Below are 21,667 nucleotides of genomic sequence, written 5' to 3'. Positions count from 1 at the left end.
CTGCCCCCTACTGCTCGACTGACGTAAGAGCACAAATAAACTGAATGCGTGGACGGAGGGTAAGAAAGACTGATCACAGACAGGTAAAATACCCCCACCCTTCCTACATAGGACCCCATACTGAAAGATTTTCTCTTTGTGGTACTTTGCCATCTCTTTGTAGTGCTATTTTGTCTCCGTAGTAGCTTTGTATTTGTCTGCCATTTTTTTTGTGTCTCCTTTTAGTCATTATGTGTCTCTTTGTGGCTTTTTTCGTCTCTAGTATTCATGTAGTGTCTCTGCGGCTGTTTTTGGTCTCATTACAGTAGTTTTGCTGTAATTTTTGTCTCTTTGTAGACGTTATGACTCCTTTTGACACTTTTTCAGGTCTTTGGTATAGAGTCGTGAACTCACTGTACAGTTAATTCATGTGTCTGAGTGACAACCTATGGTGACAACAGGTGTTACACCGCATTCTGCAATCAAAATGTGTAATTTCCTCTGTATCTCTGAGGTCCAATTTCTTTCTTCACCGCTGTCAAAATTTACGGTCTTTTCTTAATGCTGTGGTGGCACCATGTGTGGTAACAACAGCTACAAAAATTACGAAAGTATAAAATAAATGTCCGAAGTAGTAATAGGTCATCGAATTTACCATAACACCGGAAACGACGTCTGTGCTATTTTTTTTAACGCGAGAACAGTGAACGGGATTTGCGTGGCCGGGGTTTTCATTCATTATTTCGAGGTGAGTTGAATCGCTTTTTATTTGTACATCAGAGTTTCTGCAGCCCATTAGTAAATTTGGGTAGCACATTTGGACGTTGTTTTGTGACAAAGGGATAATCAGGCGTAAATGATTGAAGAATGTATTTAGTTTAATAATGTTAGTTGTAGCTAGCTTATAGGCTAACGTTCACCCACGTTGTTTGCTAACGTTAGCTTGTTAGCTGCTTAGCGATTCAATAATAATTGTGCCCTTAAATGGTTTAAAAGTAATATTTCAAGCTTTTTTCCCCATCCCATCACTCTTCAGCAGGTTGGAAGATGGCCACCACTGATGTACGGCTTAACCATACAATCTACATCAACAACTTGAATGAGAAAATCAAGAAAGATGGTAAGTTTAGGATCCTCACCCTGCAGGCTCTCTCGGATCGAGTGAAATGTACCAATATATCAAATCAAACTAACTGTTTCTCTCATTTGTCTTTATTTCTGTAGAGTTGAAAAAGTCTCTGTACGCCATTTTCTCGCAGTTCGGACAGATTTTGGACATCTTGGTCGCACGAAACCTGAAGATGAAGGGCCAGGCCTTTGTAATCTTCAAAGAGATAAACAGCGCGTCCAATGCTCTGAGATCCATGCAGGGATTCCCTTTCTATGACAAACCCATGGTTGGTTATCCTCACATTGAATGATCACTGAAGATCAACATATAAACCCAGGCTATATTCAGTATTTTAATTTCTTTTTTTTTGTTAGAAGTTAATCAATTAAACTTTTATCTGCTTGTTAACCAGGTTGAAACAGTAGTCTTTGAAATAAATATGGTCTTAACTCATCTGTCTCTTCCTGCAGCGTATCCAGTATGCCAAGCAGGACTCGGATATCATAGCTAAAATGAAGGGCACTTATGTGGAGCGTGACCGTAAAAAAGAGAAGAAGAAGACCAAAGGACCTGATGCTGCAGGAGCTAAGAAAGGTGTGCCAGGAGCTGCTGCACCCATGGTTGCTGGGGTACCTGCTGCCATGCCTGTAAGTAGAATTAATGTTGGCAACAGAGTTTTTGTTTGAGTATCAAGCACAATCTATCAACTCTTCACTAGTGAGCCTGATTATAACTGTGGACAGAGTAACAAAGTATGGAAATTTGCCTTTTTTTTCCAAGAAAATTGACACTGAAACCAATTGGTCTCATTTATGTTCTAAGTATTTGTTTCCAAGCAAAGCCTCAGTTTGCTTTGGAACAAAAATCATCAAACTTAAGTGAGACCGACCTTCTTAGACATATGACTGAAAATAAAACGGTAAGTGTTTTATGTGAAAAAGGCAAAAATGTGTTCAGAAATCACAAAAACTGAGTTTGTTACTCACCTATTGGTTTCTGTCTACCCATACTGACAGATAAGATAGACAAATGATCTAAAATTGACACTGCATTTTCATGCAGCAGAGTAAACAATAGCATACAGGCTTCCCAGATTTGGGTGGGGATCACTGATAGCATGATACTGACATGCTCATCACACTTGTACTTCACTATTTAGGGTATGCCTCCCATGAGCCAAGCTCCCCGCATGATGCACATGCCAGGCCAGCCGCCTTACATGCCCCCTCCAGGGATGATGCCTCCTCCAGGGATGGCACCTGGTCAGATGCCCCCTGGGGCCATGCCTCCTGGTCAGATGATGCCCGGACAAATGCCTGGACAAATGCCTCAACAGGTAGCGTGTGTCACTCCTTTTCACCGTGCATGTGGTCATTTTCTTTATCTAAATAATGTTAGCATATCAGCCTATGCTTATATTCTGACCTCTACTGGCCTTTGTCCTCACAGGTTGCAGAAAATCCTCCCAATCACATCCTCTTCCTCACCAACCTACCAGAGGAGACAAACGAACTTATGCTCTCCATGCTCTTCAACCAGTCAGTAACGACTCATTTTCTGCGTTCAGTTATACCTATTTGTATTTGCCCTTTAGTTAAAGGCTGAACCTGACTGTTGTTGTCTATTCAGGTTTCCTGGGTTCAAGGAGGTTCGTCTGGTCCCTGGTCGCCACGACATCGCCTTTGTGGAGTTTGAGAATGAAGTGCAGGCCGGTGCTGCACGAGATGCACTACAAGGCTTTAAGATCACACAAACAAATGCCATGAAGATCTCATTCGCTAAGAAGTAACACCTCTCAGGACCGGCCATTTTCTTACATCCGCGTGCACACACACATACACACACAAACACTCGTCTTTTTTTTTTTTAAATGAACAGCAGTGACCCGAAGTAAGAACCAGTTTTATATACAGTTGCTGATAAGTGCTGCACGGGTGGTGGATTTTTTTCTTTCTTCCAGGATTACATGTAAGTATACTTTATTTCCATCAAGTTGCTGTGTTTTTATTGTGCTACAGAACTCTTGACTTGAAATAATGGTCAAGTACATCCATGAAAATTAGGATAATGAATTTCACAAATGTATTAGTTATATATCTGTTGTAGTTTATACCTGAATCCACAAGCAACTTGATGTATGAAGTTTTTTTTTTTTAACTGTTTGTCATAAAGCATTGCACCCAGAGTCTGGTCTACCAGACATTGTACCTGGAGCTTTTTCCTTTTTATAATTAAAATGTTTCTTGAAGACTGTGCTCTCCCTTGTGATTTCCCATGTGCTCATGTTGCAGTATGATTTCATGTTAGGCCAATAGCTGGTGCTATAAACCTACTTTCTTCTACCGCTGACATTGATGTTTTGCGGTGGTGTGAGGTGGGAATAGGGATGGATGGGTTAAACACCTCAGTAAACTGTTTTTAAGCAACCCAACTGAAATAATTCAATTTAATGTTGATTTTTATCTTTTGTGCCCAATTCTGCTTCAGTGCTGCAGAAACTTTAAATATATAGCAGTAAATTGTCAATGCAGGTGTGTTAAAGCCTTCGCTACGGAGGACTGTGAACCTGTCGGCCTTTATTCCAACCAAAAGCTACATCAGGAGATCTTATCTTTTAATGTAGCTTCAGTCACAGAGTATGGGATATCTGGGGGAAATTACTTGTGCTCAAGCTTTTGCTTGGAATATTAAATGGCCTAATCTCAGCCCTCTGTATTGGGGAAAGCTGATTATCCGAATTGTTGTCTTTATTAGTCAGCAGTGGAGCTCGAACAGCAAATGTAGGGTGGGAGAAAAAGGGCAACAGAAGTCCTTGGTTGAACTCAGTCTGAGAATCCTGATGTTAACATGATATACGGTTCAGACTGCTGGCTGCCCACACTCTCCGCAAATATTGATAATTTGTAGAAAATTGAATTCTTTGGCCAAAGAACAATTTTTTCTATTTCTCCTGTAGAAATTATCGTATCTAAAATTACTGGGTCATAAATAATCGTTTCTGTTATGCTTGTAAAATAAATCGATTGGAGTCTCATTCAGTTTCTTCAGCTATGAAGTTTATACCTGAACAAAAATGAATCTGTAAAATCTATTAGATTATGTCCATGGTCTTGAACCATTGTGCTTTGACATTTTTTAGTACAGTTGCATCATTCCCAATGGTTTTTTTTTTTTTTCATGTCATTGGGTTGTAAATGCTGGTGCTGCTTCACAAACGCTGTACTAGATGTCAATTGATGAGAAGTTAGTTATGTTAAATCCTGTATTCAGAACTTTATTTAAATAAAAGTGCAGAATACTTAGAATATCAAAATTAAAAGCACTCAATATTAGACAGAATATCCCATGCCTGCGTTGTATTATTGAATAATATTTACTGAAGCATTAAACATTAAAATGCTGTTTGTTTCTTATTTGGAGTTAATTTAACCGAATATGTTGACACTTTATTTTAATTGCCCTATTAAGAATTTATCAGCAGTATATAAACATTCAAAAACTGGTATATAAAACACCATAATGCTGTTCTAAGCACATATTAGTGTTAATTAGAATTCCTTCTGTGGACAGCTATAAGTGGAAGCTGTTGTATAAATAGATAACGAATGACAATCTATTAAAACACAGTTGTAATAATATTAAGAAAATGATAATGTGGTATTAGGCCTGTATTACTGTAATATAAGGTATATGCTCACTATGAATTTTCAAAATCTTTATCTGAAAAATAACTACTAATTAAAATTCTTAGATAAATGTGGTGAAGTAACGCGAACAGTATATTTACCTTTGAAATGTACTGGAGTAAAAGTATAGCAGTACCCTAAAAATGATAATTGTATTGTTGGCTGCCTTTTTATAAGGACTGTATGTGGGGAATTGGTGTTTAAACAAATATCTAATGAATGCCACTGAGTACAAAGTCTCACATGTTTATAGTTGTCTAGCATTTTGCCAATTAGCAAATGCCCACTGTATGTTTTGAACACATCCTCAAAGGCCCCTCTCTGCCTTCAGATGCTGTAGGTTTGCAGAGTAATTACACCCACACCCCCCCTCAAAGGCTGGATTCATGAGAGTCGGGCAGAGTGATGTGTGAATTAGGCCTGAAAAGCTTAATTTAGACTCGCGTTATCAACTGTGCTCAGTGCACACAGGGCCTCCCTGTTGTGGACTTAAACTGTGCCCTGAGTAATTGTCTTCAGGTCAGCTCAACAGTGTACACAGAAATGCACATTCTTCTGCAGTTTCCCAAGCCTTTCCACACTCCCTTATTTTGCCTTGAGAAAGCACTGACCTTAGCCACCAGGGCGCCATTTGTGTGTGTGTGTGTGTGTGTGTGTGTGTGTGTGTCGCATGCTCTTGGCAACATGCCTAGTGCTTTCCCATTCACCAACACAGTGATCTTTCAGTTGCAGGGACTGAGAGGCAATTTATACTTATCGGGTGGATTATGCATGGGAGTTGTGCTTGTCAGTTTCGCCTCAGAGTGAGATATAATTTTAAAAAACCCCATCCCAAACACATCATCAATGTCTGAGCCTGTGGCCTCTCCTAAGGACTGTCATGTTTCTTTTCATCGGAGGGGTGCTGCCATTGGTCATCAACATTTGTGCCAGAATCTGCAACTATTTGCTTTTTGCAGTTAAAAATAATGTTTACTAGTTACTAACCAACAATCACCATTACAAACTCATGCTGCGTGGTTAAAGCCCTCAGAGCCTTTATAAAGCCCATAGTTCTCAAGGATACAGAGATGAGAGAAACATGATGCCACATCCTTCCATGCAGAATTTAGAAACATTTGAATCAGACTCTGATGACAGTTGGTGAATTGTTTGGCCTCTGTCAATCAAATTTGATCCAACTACACCAGCAGAGTATTGATGAAGCAGATGAGTTGACTTTTTGAGTGTTAAACTCTTAATACTATTTAAAAATGGTTTTCTCGCTCTGATAGTTGCTAATTTATACACGATATGAAGCTGAGACCTACATCTTCTACCTGTGTCCAGAGGGACACATGTGACCATTAGATGGTGCCAAATACACAACTTTGTAATGAGACCCAAAGAGAGCAGGGGTCGCACTTTTTGTTTCGGTCACTCTTCCACAGGTGAGCCACACACCGCAGCCTCGAGCAGACCCAGTGATGTCTGCGTATTTCCGGATGCTTGGTTAGAATTCCGCTCATGTTTGGAGGTCAGTGCTCCCCTATGCAAATCGACGCTCGGCTCCTCAAGAGCCCTCTGTTCTGCTCCGGGGTCACTGCTGAGCGCCAGGCCGTGGAAACACCAGCGGTTGTCAGGGAAGCTCTTGAGCAACAAGCCCGTGATAGACCTTCAGATGGAGGAGGAGGAGGAAGAGGAGGAGGGAGGCCGAATCTCATTAGATTTCCCCCGATAAAGAAGGTACATTGTGTGGAGGTCTTGGGTCTAGCAAGACGAGCACTGGAGGTCACATGTGGAAAATATGCCGTGTGAGCGGTGCCAATATTCAAAAGATTCCTGTGCACCCTACAATTCTCTTTTATATTTATGCGCTCACCCATGTGCGCACAGTACACAGGCCGGCAGCTGTCCAAACATGTTTAATCGTAAATGTGAATATGACGATCACATTTTTTTTTTCTTTTGCGGACAACTTCCATTTCATCATCCGCAGCAGGGGCAGTTTAATGATGCAGGGCTGCAGCTTCAAAGCCTCGCCATAGAAAGTGTCCTATTCAGAGCTCCAGCGAAACTGTAAAAGCAGTTAATTGGCACGACGGAGCTTTGAAGTGAGCTGGGGGCAGCAGAGCCCTGAAACTGGAGGAGAGGAACCAGTCAGGTGCCACAAAAAGGTAGAGAGGAAACAGAAAACCCAGAGAGGAGAAGTGAGATACGAAACGCGTTCATGCGTAATCCCACGCCTAAATGTGACATACTTAAAAGAAGAAAAAAAGTTTGGGTTGGTCTACAGGTGGCTCAAGGTGTAGCCTAGAGAGAGAGGGGCGAGAGAAAGGGATGAGAGCACTGGTGCGCGCTGGGAACCATCCGGACCAGAGCTGAAAGACGGATATTCCCTGCCTCAGGACACACCCTCCACGCTCTCTCTCTCTCTATCCCTCTCTCATTGTTTCCCACACTGACTCTATCGCCGCCGGGCTTCGTATCGGGTTGTCAAATGACTAGCCAGCCGCTTGGATTAGAGGAGCGCAAAGTGAAATCATTCCGCCGGAGAGGCACAACTTTGGTGGCTGCTTCCACACACACGTCACGAAATAGGATGAGTGTAGATTATATTTAGGGGTTTTCTGTTTTTTTTGGTGCGTGGATCAGGCTTAAAGAGAGACAGAAGAAGGAGAAGAAGAAGAAGAGGAGGAGAGAGTGCCAGCTGATTGGGATAAGAGTTCAAGTCAAGTGAGCCGGCAGATTGGACCCTTTTAAAGCCTCTTAGGGCAGGTGGAGGGAGGAATACAGCGCAAGGGGAGTGTGTTTACGTGTCCTGTGTGTGTGTGTGTTTGTGTGCATGTGTCATTCCCAGTGGAAATCCACCCTGGACACAGCAGCAAGAGGGTGATCAGGTGTGCGTGTGTATATGTGTGGGTGGGTGTGGGATAAATCCAAGCGGAGAAAGAGGTAGCAGTGATTATGGTCTCTGAACTGGACGCGATGAAGTGGCTCAGCGGGAGTTTCAGGGTTTAAGACCGGAGAAGGAGGAGAGCTGGGCGGACGGACGGACGCAGGGAGGGACGAGGGGGGGGGCACACCACCACCACCATCATCGCCAGAGCGCACAACGCAGTCCCCAATCCCTTGACGCAAGGATGGAGAGCTCAAGAGCGCACATGATAACTCGGCTCGATTCCAGAAACGGGAGTGGAAAGATCAGCGGGAGGCCAGACATGAGGGGTGACCGACACCGGGAACACCTCCACCTGCAGCGGGCTGTGATTTTACTCGTTGCGCTCACGATACAACCGCAGGTAAGCCACCGATTAAGTGCTATTTCGGGCGGCATGCCCTTAAACCCCCGAAGCTGACTTTTAACTGTGGTTTAGTCTCTATTTCTTATCACAGCTGCGTGAAAACAGTCAGTAATGGATTCCACACACACACACACACACACACACACACACACACACACACACACACACACACACACACACACACACACATACGCATACGCACTGTCCCTTTCCCCTTTGTGCTGCCCTCATTCCGCTCCTATATGGCGCTGTGCCCACCTGTTGTTTCAGCCCGCTGGTGTCTGTTAACCCACGCAAAAGACAACTCCTGTAATCCTATTTTAGACGCAAGGGATACAACTGTCACAGCAAAACATTTGTCTAGTAGGAGTATTATAGCAAAACCATATATATTGTTGAACATTATAAAGAAACGACTGTTTATTGTGTTTGAGCCTATTGTTTGTTGAGTATCATGGAGAAGACATCTCTGAAATCAAGCAAAAATAACAGCATACAGCTGCTGCATGTGATTTATAAATCCTTTTTGAAGGACTGTGGTGGCTCCTTAGTAAAACAACACCTTAATTCCCTACCCACATCCTCTGTTCAGCATCCACTCCTTATTCACTGCTTATCTGCCTCTCTCTCCATCCCCACCTTTAGCATGTTTGCAAGCTGGTGCATTGTGTATTTATTTTTAACATTATTCAGCCTCTGGTTCTTTGACACTCTCTTGACTGTTTCCTACCCCCTCTGTCTTTATCCCTTATGGCTGCATGGATGCAGACCTTCTTTTGTGTGTTACAGTGCTTTATACACAACAGCAGAGTTCAAAAGTCACTGCAATAACTTGCATGAATGATTCTGACAAGCTGCTCCTGGCATTATAGTCATTATTTTGTCAGCATGAAAAGCTTCATATTTTATGCCAGCAAAATATTGGGCATGGAGGTGAGAAACCACATTTATTTTTTCCTTCTCGCCCTGTGAGCTGTCAGGCATCTGCTGGTCTGATCAGGATGCCTATGATGTGTGACAGGACTCAGCAGTAGCAGGAACAGGCCCAGAGGTGCTCCAGAGTGTGCATGTGTGCACATGTGTGTCTTTGTGTGTGTGTGTGTGTGTGTGTGTGTGTGTGTGTGTGTTTTTTAAACACTGAGCTCACATCCAGCATCTGTGTCTTGGGTGTGTGTGGAGCTCGGGGCCACAGCCGAATAAACTCCGGGGCGTGTGAATGTTGAACGTTCGGGCAGCTCTGCGTGTCTCTCTCTGCACCTCTGCAACCCTCGCACAGCTGAGGAACAACACACTCCACTCCCTCCATTCTCCGACCGCACTGCAGCGTGAAGCACACTCACACATTCACAACACTCACACTCACACACTCAGGATCCTCTGCTGCCGCTGGTGACCATTTATAATGCAGACGACAAGGGACCATCCTCATCGAGACCTGCTAAAGACCGTGTGATTTTACAAATGAAGACACTACATGTTGTCTTTTGTCCAGTTTTATTAAACCCATGTGGTTTGCAAAATCAGGCTCATTCATTTTCACTCAAGCTGGATTTGATTAAAATTAGATAACATTAAATTTGCCAAGGGAAAGTATAACCTAAAGCCCAATAAAAGCTGTTTATCTTCTAAGCTTGCGGGATCCATCCAGATGTGATTTGCTGAGGTGTCGAGATATTGCCTGAGGCTCACCACAAAACTGTGAGTCTCAGTGGGCTGCAACTATCATCTTTATCAATTAGTCTGCTAAATATGTGATTATTTGGATTATTTAATTTCTCTCTCTCTCTCTTTCTCTTTCTCTCTCTCTCTCTCTCACACACACACACACACATTATTATTATTAATAAATATATAACAATTGAAATTCAAAGTGCCACAAAATTTACATTAGAAAAATTCAGTCAGCAACAATGTTTTTCCAGATAGGATTATATGTGATACTTGGATGCATAAGGAAACTCTTAGTGAAACTTTTGTGGCTAATATTTGCTGTGTCATATTTGTGATTAGATGTAGCTGTTGAGCTTTGGAGGATTGAAGGTGAGTCGACCAGTCTCACCTGAGCTCAGGTGCTGAGCCATGAATGTCAGTCTTTAGATGGAGAGGATTTGATGTGAGCCAGCCTTGAGTTTTGGGTGTAGGTAGCCTTTAACTTCCAGAGCTCTCCTGCAGAGAGGGTTTGTGCCTCAGCTGGGACCCCCCCCACCCCCCACCCCCCACCCCCCACCCGGTCAGACTGAAGCGCTGAAATGCTGGTATGTGGGGAATGGCTCGGGCAGTGAGAGTAGGAGAGGAAGAAAGGAGGATGTAGAGTGATGAGCGCCACTGTATCTCCACAAGCCTTTTGATGTAGATGAGTCCGCCCTCCCTACACCCCTCCAACCCCCTTGACCCTTCCTACCTCACCCCCTCAGCCCCTCTAAGCTCAGGGACAGGGTGCAGGAGAGGGACACACAACCAAACACAATGGGGCGACTGAGATTCTGGCAGACACATGATATCTCGTTGGTCCTGGTGATTTCTGTCTATGATTGAGTGCACAGCACCGCGGGGGATACATAATTCTGATTCTTGGACTTAATGAGCTATCATTAGTTTAGTGTTTGTGCCAAAATAACTGTGAATTATTTAGATTTATTCATCAGCACAGCTTTCATGGCAAACCGAGATAACAGTTGCTTTATTTTTGTGTTTGCAGTCATTGGAAATAGCCAAAGCCATTGTTTTATTCTGCCACAGTGACATGCAGACACACAGACATGCATGCAGACATATACCTGACCCTGGTGCTCCGAGACTCTCAGGGGGGCTTGTTAACTCTAGAGTGTGTGTGGAAGTGTGTGTGTGTCTGTGTGTGTGTGTGTCTGTGTGTGTGTGTGTCTCCTACATCCATCTTTAAACAGCTAAAAGAAAAAGGAGGCAGATGAAAAGGAGCATGGCAACAATACAGAAAAAGAGACAGCCTGAGAAAGAGAAATGACAGGAACATTCAAGCTTGTTTCCAGATAGAAAGAAGGGAGGAGGAGGAGAGGAAAGAAGTGTGAGCTGGTTCTCAGTGTCGTTGTCCCCTGGGAATACACACACACGCACACACACACACACACACACACACACAGACAGACATACCTGAGATGAGCACGTGACAGATTGTGCGAATGATTTCTTCCTCAGTTTATAAATGAATAAATATAAATTTTGTGATTTCCTTTTCTCTTTAACTCATTGTCCGTTGTTAAAAGCAGGTTCTACTTGTTACTAAATCATCCGCTGAAATTTTTACGCCAAAATTATGATTTTGGTCCCTGATTGTTGCAAGGCTTCCACGGTCAATACTCAAGAGATAGATATCACTCTCATGAGCACTAAACGAAGCTCCTGCCAGGAACCAGTTAGCTAAGCTTAGCATGGAAACAGCTAGCCTGGCTCTGTCTAAAATATCAGCCTAGCAGCATCTTAAATGTCATTTGTTCAAAAGGTAAAACAACAATTTTAAGTTTTATGGAGGGCTATGTGTCGGACTAACTGCTTGTCTGTCCATGCACTGTGCCAGTTAATTATGGATGATATAATAATGAAACTCTCTTTCCCGCCCTTCCTTTTCCTCTCTCTGGACTCAGGCTGTGTGTGCCGTGGGGATGTTCGAGCTTCAGATCCGCCACTTCCAGAACCCGCACGGATTCCTGCAGAACGGAGACTGCTGTGACCTCCAGGCTAGTGGGGGGCAGCGCTGCTCTGCCAGGGACCAATGTGACACTTTCTTCCGAGCCTGCCTCAAGGAGTACCAGGCCCGGGTCGCTTCAACTGGAGCCTGCACCTTTGGCTCCGGCAGCACAGGCGTCCTGGGTGGAAACTCCCAGTCACTCCGTCACCGAGGACACGATGGAGGAGGAGGAGGAGGAGGAGGAGGAGGAGGAGGAGGAGCAGCAGGAGGAGAGGATGGGACTAACGGACACATTGCCATTCCCTTCATATACGCCTGGCCAGTAAGTACAGGGGCAGTGCTGTTATCAGTATGGTTACCAAGGGAACAGGCTAAGCTTGAAATACAACAATACACTCAAACTGTGGCTCGAGTGGAATAACAATGGCGCTCAGAGGAAGAGTTCATGTTCACATGCTTTTACACCTTTTCTGTCCTTCTCTGCATGTGCGTGAAAGTAGTAGGTCAGGATGACATGGAAAAAACATGACAATTACCACAACACATTTGTTTTAGTCCTTGTAGCCTGTGTCACTATCTGTTCAGGTGTGGAAAAGACAATCACGCTGTTGAATGACAAAATAGAAAAGAAACCTTTTAGTGTTTTTAATAGAAGCGCTTGGTCACTCCTGAAGCAAAAGCTGTCTCCATACAGAACTAATACACTTTTTATAAAATGAAACCTTCATCTTCATGGGAAAAGAGCAGAGATGTTGTTTAGACCAGTGGTTCCAAACCTCAGGGTTGGACTCAGGATCCCTCCCAAGGAGTTTTAAGATAAATCTGAGGAGTCAAAAGATTATTATAGGGACAATAAAGAAAAAAACTATTTCCATTACGTAATGTCAGCCATTCGGTCAATCCACCGCTTTGGTCAAGGCTGAAATACCTCAACGACTATTGCATGGATTGAAATTTGGTTCAGATTACAATAGATGATAAACAAAATGACTTACTTACTAGCTTGCATTATGTCATTTGTAGTTTGTCATTCACTATATTCCATGATAAATTATTTGTTCTGCCTCCATTGATCTCCTCAGTCACATCGATTTCTTCTCCTCCCTTCATCCATAATGAACTTTCTTTTCTTATGTTAAAGACTGTTGGTCTTTTCGTTGCTTTCTTCTGGACCTATGGAACAATCTCCATCTCGATCAAACATCACACTGCTGGCTGCTCCGTCTTGTGTCCTCATTAAAGAGCAAACCAATTAATCTGCCATTAGCAAAACAGTCTGGCCAAGGAACAGATATCGATTATTCAGTCCACTTTTCTCTTTCCTCCTCCAGCTCTCCCTTTCTCCTTTTCTTTAGGTTTTTCCCAATAATGCAGGAAGAAACTAATACTAACATTAGTCACTGTAAATGAAGGAGTTTTTCATCTGTTTGAAGTCTCTTCACCAAACAAAAGAGTTGTTGTTAGCCTGTAAAATGAAAAACAAGCTATTTGAAGATTCCAGGGAGTTTTGTGGTGGTTATATTATTGATGATATATTTCGCAGTTTTCTCACATTTTATAGATTCATTGAGAAAACACTTGTGAGATTAATCGTTAATGAAAATAAGATGCAGGCCTATTCTTTTCACATTGTTTTATTTTTTTGCTTTGAGACCTAAAGTCCTTGCGAGGGCAGGAAAATGAGAAGCTTTTACCGCAGTGACTGACACAAATACTCTCATTCAGTAGAGCTCTTACCTCCTCCAATCACCCTTCTGAAAATCCATCAATCCGTCTCTTCACCCTTTAATCACTTCTTTCCTGGACTCTTCGATTCAGCAATTAATGCTTGCTCAAGAGAATCCCTTCAAAATGATTTGGCAGGGACGCGGAGGAGTGAGCCACAATTTTTCTAGGGATTTTACAAGTTTTGTTTGTTTCTTACTTTTTCTATTTGAGTGAAAGAAAACCTCCTGCAGTCTTTTCTATCTCTCTTTTTGTCTGTCTTTGATCGCTCCCAGCATGGTTGACTTGCTTCTAATAATGAAAGAATTACAGAAATGCAACAAAAGGCTTTGTGGTTCTAATTCATAATCATATTGTGTTGTAATAATGTTGGTAATATCGCACAAAACCCAGGTGAGGCTTCAGAGACACACAGAGCGTGACACACAGATACTCCTAACATGGATTATAAGACAATGGACTGCTGGGTACAGACATGTAAAAACGCCCCCACCACTTTTACTTTGGAGCAAGACACCCAGACTGAAAGAGACTCTCCTTAGTTGTTCTGTGTCTTCTTTTAGACACTATACATCTCTCTGTGGCCATTTTGTGTCTATTTGTGGTTGTGTTGCTTTTCTTTTTAGTTGTTTAGCATCTCTTTGAGGCCATTGCTCATCTCTTATTCATTGTTTTACATCTCTTTGTCGATGTATAACATCTATATTTAGTCTGTTGCATCCCTTTGTGGTTGTGTTGCATTTCTTTTTAGTTGTTTTGCGTCTCTTTGAGGTCATTTTGTGTCCTATTATAGTTAGTTTATGTCTCTTTGTGGTCATTGTGCATGTTTTTGTGTTTGTTTTATGTCTCTCTGTAGTTGTGTGATTGACTTTCCAACAATATCAATATCAAAAGTCGCTTCAAATGGAGGCTCTGGTCCAGGAGCCGTTTGACCACTCTGGCCCGTTCAGTTGTCCATCCATGACTCCGAATGTATCCACACTGAGCACACACAGCATACACAACAATGTCCTACAGAGTTGGCTTAGGTTTCTTCTTCTTGATTAGTATCAGTCCATTTACCTGCGAGACTCTTTGTCCCAGAGCCAATTATCTTCCCTTATCTGCGTACAGTTTGCTTTTGTGTGTGTTTCTGTGTGTGTGCTGTGAGCATACTGTGTGTTTGTAACACACTTTCCTTGTATTTATTCTCTCCTCCTGTACATTGGGTAGGTGTGTGATTGGCAGGTAAGAGTGTGAGAAAGTTCTCCATCAGAAAGCCTACCTGGATCAGTTTCAGGGCCGGGCCGCAGGGCGGGCTGGGCTACAGGGGAGAGAGAGCTGGGACACACAGTGGCAGCGTCTTTGGCTGAAAGACTCGCTTTATCTGGCCATCTTTGGGAGGTGGAGGGTGGTGGGGTGGAGAAAAGGGAGGGGGGGTGTGAGAGAGAGAGAGATAGAGAGAGAGAGAGATAGAGTGATCTCCCTGCCCCAGGTGAGGGGATGAACAGGTGAGCGTAGTCATTATGAGGAAAGGTGAGCTCTTTCTGTCCCCTGGCTTCCCTCACTAGTTCAGCCTTTCTTTCTACCGCTAATCTCTTCAGTCATATGTGTGTGTCTGTGTTAGCTAATGAATGTGGGCATAGTTGTAATTCGTTGTGTTGTAATGCTATCAAGGTTGCCTGGAGGTTTTCATCCCTGCTAGGTTGCTGTAAATCTCATTGCTCTGGTGAAAGCTCTGGCTGTGTGGTGTGTCATTATGGGAAAAGTGCAGGTAAATCGTCCTGCCCATTAATTCATATGAACACTAGAATGACAGAGGATGTCGTACCATGTGTCTGCTGCTTGCTATGTCTGGTTTTGGAAGTTAAAACCAGATTTTAGCTTTGCTTCCTGGTCAGCAGTAATCTTACAGATAGTCTGAAGGACGTGGTTTCATTTTGACCCCAGATTTAAAATCACACACACTCAGCGGTCTGGGATGTTTTAGCTGTGGCGCCTCCGCAGAGACGGGAAAAGTTCAAAGACTTCATAACTGCAAGGTCATTTTTTTAAGCCCTCTCTCTGTTGGCGGTTTCACTGTTGAATCTGTTTGGATGACAGAGGGAAACAGAGCGAGCTGCAGAGAGAGTTTGTTCCTGGTGAATCTTTTTATCTGACAGAAGGGGGAAGGAATCAGTAATTGAATCAGGTGGATGAGTGAAAATTTAGAGAGTCGGCAGGTACACAGTGCAAAAATAATGACAATGTCAGTCACAGTATGGAGACAAAACTTAAGTGGGTGTTGTTTTTTGTTCTTATCCATTAACACTTATGCTTTGATTCAGCCTCGTTTACCACACGCTGTGGGAACTGAATCTGTTATGACCTGACCTTTTGTCACGCAGAACTAGTTCATCAAAGTCTGGTTAAGGCCTGCTCTTTTGTTAAAACCACCCGTGACAAATGACAATATGAGAGGTGCTATAGAAATACCGTTAACATGAAGTGAATGGAGTGAAGTCCCCAGCATATAATCCTTATGTCAAGTGTTAAAGCTCATTCATGGTCAGGTTCACTGCCAAAGGCCATAGCTGGGAAAGACTCGAATTCAGCAAGGAGTGTGTGTGTGTGTGTGTGTGTGTGTGTGTGTGTACGTGCGTGCGTGTGCGCGCGCATGTATTCTTTGAGTTTTCTGTGAACGCCAACTTTGCTCCTCTCACCTTGTCTTTTGACGTTCATGCTCAATGTATGTTGCATCTTGTTTGCATAGATGTGAGTCTTATCACAAACACAGCTAAATGCTGAGTCATGCAGCACATTCAGAGCATGAAGAGAAGTAATGCTGACAACTCATGCTGTCCTGATGTGTTGTATCTATAAGCAAAGTGGAGTCAGAGCCAAAATGTTACTGATATTAATAAGTGCTCTGGATTTAAAGAAGTGCAGGTGTCCTGGTGGCTTAGCGGCTAAGACACATATCATAAACATTAAATACTATCAACTGAACTACTGTCAATGGAGATAACTCTAACTACTTTAAATAGTGTTTGGTTGTTAAACTTACAATAATGTAATTCATAAACTGAAAAAAAGAATTACGACCTTAATTTTAACCACAACAAATTGTTAATTCTCTTTGATTTTTCTAGATCATCCTCAGGCCTCACTCTGGACAGTTCACATTGTAACTACTTGTTTTTTCTACCAGAGACCTTGTAGTTTCTCTGTTGACTGTTCACAGCGAGGCCTGTTTCATATCCAGAGTAATCATGTCATTGTTGGTGAGCCTCTCGGGTAAAAGGTTTTGATGCTTTGAGCACCACAAATGTAATTTCTTTCACTTGAATTGTGTTGGGTGGCAGCAGACAACAGGAGGAGTAAAATCTGTTAATATAGGTGATGCTATCAAGGCTTGTATTTAGGTTAACAAAACCCTTCCTCCTCAGTGAAATTCTCAACAATCAGCCTCTTGGCCTAGATATCACAGAGTTCAACATGCAAAGTGTGGCTGTCATGCAAATGAGTTCAGGTGAAGCTGCTCTGGGCCGAGTCTTCATGTCAGTCTGTATCTGCTCTACTGTTATTTTACTGTGACAAATAGAAAAGCTGAAGTGAATTCATTCAAAGTGAGCAGTGGTAGAAGAAGTTTTTCTGATCCTTTATTGGAGTAAAAGTAAAATAAAACAGTGTAAACACAATTAATTACATGTAAAAGTCCAGCATTTTACTGATGTAGCAGACCAAGGTGGAGCTAGTTTTACCTACTTCATAGTTAGTTCAGTAGTTTAGCCCAGTGCTTCCCAAAGCAAAAAAGGAAAGTTATATATACATACATATCACATTTTCTCTCATCTTTGCTCTTTTTGTGAAATATTAGATCATTTTATCTTTATCTTTATCTCAAACATTTGAGAAGTTAAGAGGCAAAACATCTCTGGTGAAAGACTAACAACTCATCAGAAACTTGAGAAGAGGCCCCAGATAAACACTGTGTTTTTATGCCTCTGCGCTGGCGACAGCCAGGGACGGAGACATTATGCTTTTGGGTTGTCCGTCTGTCCCATCCTTGTGAACGTGATATCTCAGTAACGACTTAAGGGAATTTCTTCAAATTTGGCACAAAAATTCACTCGGACTCAAATATGAAATGATTAGAGTTTGGTGGTCAAAGGTCAAAGTCACACTGACCTCACAAAACATGGTTTTTGCCTTGTGAATGCAATAGCTTGGGAACTCCTCATGTGAAACTCTTCACATTTGTCACAAAGGTCCATTTGGATTAAAAAATGAACTGATTTTGGTGGTCAAAGGTCAAAGTTCAACATTATGGTGACCTCACGTTCTTCTGAATGTAATATATTAGCATCACCCATCTGGCACAAACTTTCAGTTGGATTCAAGGATGAACTGATTAGAGTTTGGTGGTCAAAAGTCAAGCTCACTGTGACCTCACAAAACACATTTTTGGCCTTAACTCACGAATCCATGTGCTAATTATGATACAATTTAACATTAAATATCCAATAGGATAAAATAATGAAGTGATGACATTTTATATGAAAATAATCAAAGGTTAACTTCACTGTGACATCATAAGGTTCTGCAAAAACACACTTGCCATTATTCAATACTGTAAGTCAGGACGTGGAGATTTTGAGGAGGAGATTGCGAGGCGGTAATTCATTTTGTAAGCGGTCACAGGCCAGAATGGTTGGGAACAATTGGTCTTGTCATTTATTAGCTCAAGCAGTCACCTAATGGAAACACTGCTACCTTTGGACAGAGCCAGACTGGCTGTTTCCCCCTATTTGCAGTCTTTATGCTAAGATAAGCTAACAACCTGTTGCTCTTACTTCATATTTACCATGCAGACATGAGAGTGTCACACACACACACACACACACACACACACACACACACACACACACACACACACACACACACACAGTTGTAGCCTGTGCATTCCTGCTGTGTGGGAGCCAAGCAAGGGGAAGTCAGTGAAGGGAAACGAAAGGAGAGCAGCATAGTTGAAGCTTTCTTTTTCTCCAGAGTCTCTCTTTCACTCTTTCTCCTCCTGTCGTTTGTGCCCTTCTCTCTTTTGTCCCCTAATTGACTCTCCTACGCAGCTCTGCATACCTGTGTGTACGCCGATACTGCTGTGCACCTCGTTTGTACATACACACCTATAGGCATGTGCGCGCGTACATGCACCCACCCACCCACCCACACACAAACACACACACACACACACACACACACACACACACACACACGTTTCTCCTTATAACCTTTTCAGTTTTCCCACTATAGACAGACACAAAGCACAAAGAGGGTTAATTCCATCAGGATTCAGAGCTGGTGTTTTTTAGAGATAAGTTAATAACTCGGGGGTAAACATCTCAAGGGAAGCATGTTTTAATGATTTCATTTGTGTGCAAATTGGATTGAGAGTAGGAGCCTCTTTATAAGGAAAAAAAAAAAGGCAAAGGAACCTTGATTTACATGATCACTGTGAAATTACAGTCTGTCCCTGTCTCTGGATGTCATTGTGTGTCACTGAATGCAGATTACAGGTATGTGATCTTTTAAAAGGACACACAGGTGTAATTACAGCAACTAGTTTCCTTTCAGGGCCATTGATCTGTTTCTCTTCTTGTCATATCTCCTCACCCTCCTCCCTCCACCTCCAACATCTCTCACCCTTCATCTCTCTCGCGCTCTCGTTTGAACCACTCATTTCAAACCTTTTATTCTCGGTGTCACTGCCTTCCAGCAATGTTCAACCACAGCCCGTCCCTGTGGATTACGCTCCCTCCTCTTCTCCTTGTGGTTTCTTGTGTTGCCGGTGCTCGACAGGAGCAACCACAAACATTTTGAGCCATCATATTGTGAAACATGTTCTCACCAGAGTCGTCGGTATGATTTCAACCGTGTCTATTGACGCCTCTCCAGCTCTGGTCTGTTGCGCTCATGTCCCTGACTGCAGTATGTTTAACTTACATCAGTGTGTCTCATTATCACCGCATTATAACCCCCTGCTCTCGTTCTGTCTCTGACGGGTTTACTGGTTATGATTCCCATTTTATTCCGCCTGTCTTATCAGATCATAGAGAAGCTATTTAATCCTCTTTATGGTAATGCGTGGCACTTTTTATGCATTAATTCTGTGTCTATCTATGCAATCAATCAACCAATCAATCCATCCATCAATCACATAACTACAGTGATTGTGCTTTGGGCCCTGAGCACTGTCAAAGATTGGGCGACGTACACTCAGTAGACACAGATGGAGCACTGAAGCTTGTGCTGCTGCTGGTCTGATAACAGGGTGCTCATGTCTGACTTCCTGTGTAGACACTGTATAAGGCTATGCATGTAGCTTAGCTTAGCATAAAGACTGGAAAGAGGGGGAAACAGGTAGCCTGGCTCTGTGACAGGGTAACAAGATCTAAATCTGCCTACCTGCACCTCTAAAGCTCACTGATTAACACGTGTGTTTATTCTTTGCTGTTTTGGGGGGGTTTTGTGCCAGACTATTTCTTGGCTCTATTTCTTGGCTCTGTTGCAGCCACGTCAGTTTCAGGCAAGTCAGGTCAATTCAGTTTTATTTATACATATTTTACCTACAACACTTTTTTATCCTCAGAGCGCTCAGGCAACCAGCAGAGACTACAGGAGGTTACTGGTCCAAGCCAAGAAATAGCCTCACATACTCAAATACACACATTTGCAGGGAAGAAAAATAATGAATGACAAGTACTTACATTACTGTGCATGCTTTCACACTCTCCCTCTTGAACTAGGCTATGTGCAGAGTGTGAGTAATTAACTGAAAGATGTTCATGACTCTTAAAAACCTCTTTTGGAGAGAACATCTCCAGCGCTTAACATGCGTAGGCCTGTTAAATGACTCAAATATTAAAGGTCCTGCACACCCACACAGGTGTTTTCATTTATTCCAGCTGATTAAACCTCTGCTCAGGTTGAATGTGGGTGCAGCTCTGCAGGAAATGATTTAGTTGCACTAAACTTTCTGTAGTACTAAAAGTTACATTTACATTACACTTAGCACACACTAGAATAGTGACTTTCCAAACACATCATCAACATTTCTAATGACCCACCATACAAATGCACATGGTCAAAGGCCAACATTGGCATGACCTCACCAAACATCACATCGAAACAGAAATTATGTTCTTTAATTTGTTGATCGCACAGGATTCAATTGAAGTGAATGGAACATAAAGTAAATATTAAGGAATTAGGAATGTAACCAAGCCTTAAGAATAGATCTGCTTTTTTTTAATTAAGGCAATTTTAACATGTCACAGTAAGAACAATTTGTACATTGATGGAAGCTGTAAGTCTCCTAATTCTGTCTGTTCAACACATTTTATGGTCCATATATCACTGCAACAGCTGTTTTTCATTTTGTAGCAGGTTAGCACATGTTACAAAAAAAGCCGCTTCGTGCCTTTTCGGCCGTTTGTGAGGGAAGATGAAGACACATGTCCAACGACACACCATTTTCACCACAAGATTCAATGAACAAAATACGCTCAAGCTTAAGTCCAATAAACGTGTTGTCGTGGAGAAAAATGCCAAAAAATACTTAAGCTTAAATAGTCTTATTATTTAATATGGGGCAATCAACGAGCAGGTTTCAGCTATAAGCCGTCATCAGTGTAAGAAACAGTAGTAGATCAGACGAGTTATATACAGGTGAGGTTTAGACTTGATTGCTTGATGAGGTACATCTGTGAGTGAACCACCCAGAGCTCTTCATAGAGGCAGATGTGGCTCCACATCAGCAACGCAAGACAGCAAGCTGCAAAAGCAGTTTCTTACGCTGACGATGGCTTGTAGCTGAAACGTCTTAAATAATAACATTATTTAACTGTGAGTGCCGGCATTTTCTTTATATTGTTGACTTCAGCAGGTTTGTTTGCAATAGCTTGATTGACTGATACCAAGGCTGAAGAACAGTAACCTTGCTTACATTATTTTCACACTTCAGCACAAAAAGTGGAGATGTCCGGGAACGAACACCAAAACCACAGAAAGTCCAATAAAATATCTTTACTTTCTCAAGACTTTAGAAATCTGACAACACACACTATTCTGTTCACAGACAGACACACCACACCCAGACTTGTTCTATTTTCTCACTCATAATGCCTCTCTCAGAAAATGCAGCCATGGATGTGAAGCGTCCAGCGGCTAGACAAGGTAATTTCCTGCGGAAGTCAGAGAGGAG

The 21,667-nt window shown here is 42.4% G+C and overlaps 2 protein-coding genes across 5 annotated transcripts in view; both read left to right on the top strand.

Annotated features, from left to right (window-relative positions):
- Positions 1 to 30: 30 nt before the first annotated feature.
- On the top strand, positions 31 to 3,345 carry snrpa (small nuclear ribonucleoprotein polypeptide A). 4 transcript variants are annotated; one of them, XM_056373742.1, is made up of 7 exons: positions 31 to 83; positions 1,016 to 1,099; positions 1,204 to 1,376; positions 1,561 to 1,737; positions 2,250 to 2,426; positions 2,540 to 2,628; positions 2,720 to 3,345. In XM_056373742.1, the coding sequence occupies exons 2-7, from the start codon at positions 1,027 to 1,029 to the stop codon at positions 2,877 to 2,879; spliced, it is 849 nt and encodes a 282-aa protein (XP_056229717.1). In that variant the 5' UTR covers positions 31 to 83; positions 1,016 to 1,026; the 3' UTR covers positions 2,880 to 3,345. The 4 variants fall into 4 exon arrangements, with proteins under 4 accessions (XP_056229717.1, XP_056229718.1, XP_056229716.1 ...); XM_056373743.1 differs by having other exon boundaries at positions 60 to 83; positions 1,019 to 1,099; XM_056373741.1 differs by lacking the exon at positions 31 to 83 and adding an exon at positions 169 to 727 and having other exon boundaries at positions 1,019 to 1,099.
- Positions 3,346 to 6,221: 2,876 nt separating this feature from the next.
- LOC130168364 (protein jagged-1) overlaps positions 6,222 to 21,667 on the top strand; it is a 46,901-nt gene continuing 31,455 nt past the window's right edge. Inside the window, exons 1-2 of the mRNA XM_056375163.1 lie at positions 6,222 to 8,057; positions 11,678 to 12,043. Coding sequence (XP_056231138.1) covers positions 7,899 to 8,057; positions 11,678 to 12,043 — 525 coding nt within the window. The 5' untranslated portion in view covers positions 6,222 to 7,898. The remainder of the gene's footprint in view (positions 8,058 to 11,677; positions 12,044 to 21,667) is intronic.

Source organism: Seriola aureovittata, chromosome 4, assembly GCF_021018895.1.
Source record: "Seriola aureovittata isolate HTS-2021-v1 ecotype China chromosome 4, ASM2101889v1, whole genome shotgun sequence".
In the NCBI taxonomy this organism is placed as follows: Eukaryota; Metazoa; Chordata; class Actinopteri; order Carangiformes; family Carangidae; genus Seriola; species Seriola aureovittata.
This window is presented reverse-complemented; position numbering and strand designations above follow the sequence as displayed.

What these genes read in the sequence shown, in the direction of transcription:
- snrpa (XM_056373742.1), top strand. Translation starts at nt 1,027, where the DNA reads ATGGCCACCACTGATGTACGGCTTAACCATACAATCTACATCAACAAC. An exon ending in CTGGACAAATGCCTCAACAG is followed by an intron (nt 2,427 to 2,539) that starts GTAGCGTGTGTC and finishes TTGTCCTCACAG; the next exon opens with GTTGCAGAAAATCCTCCCAA. An exon ending in CTCTCCATGCTCTTCAACCA is followed by an intron (nt 2,629 to 2,719) that starts GTCAGTAACGAC and finishes TTGTCTATTCAG; the next exon opens with GTTTCCTGGGTTCAAGGAGG.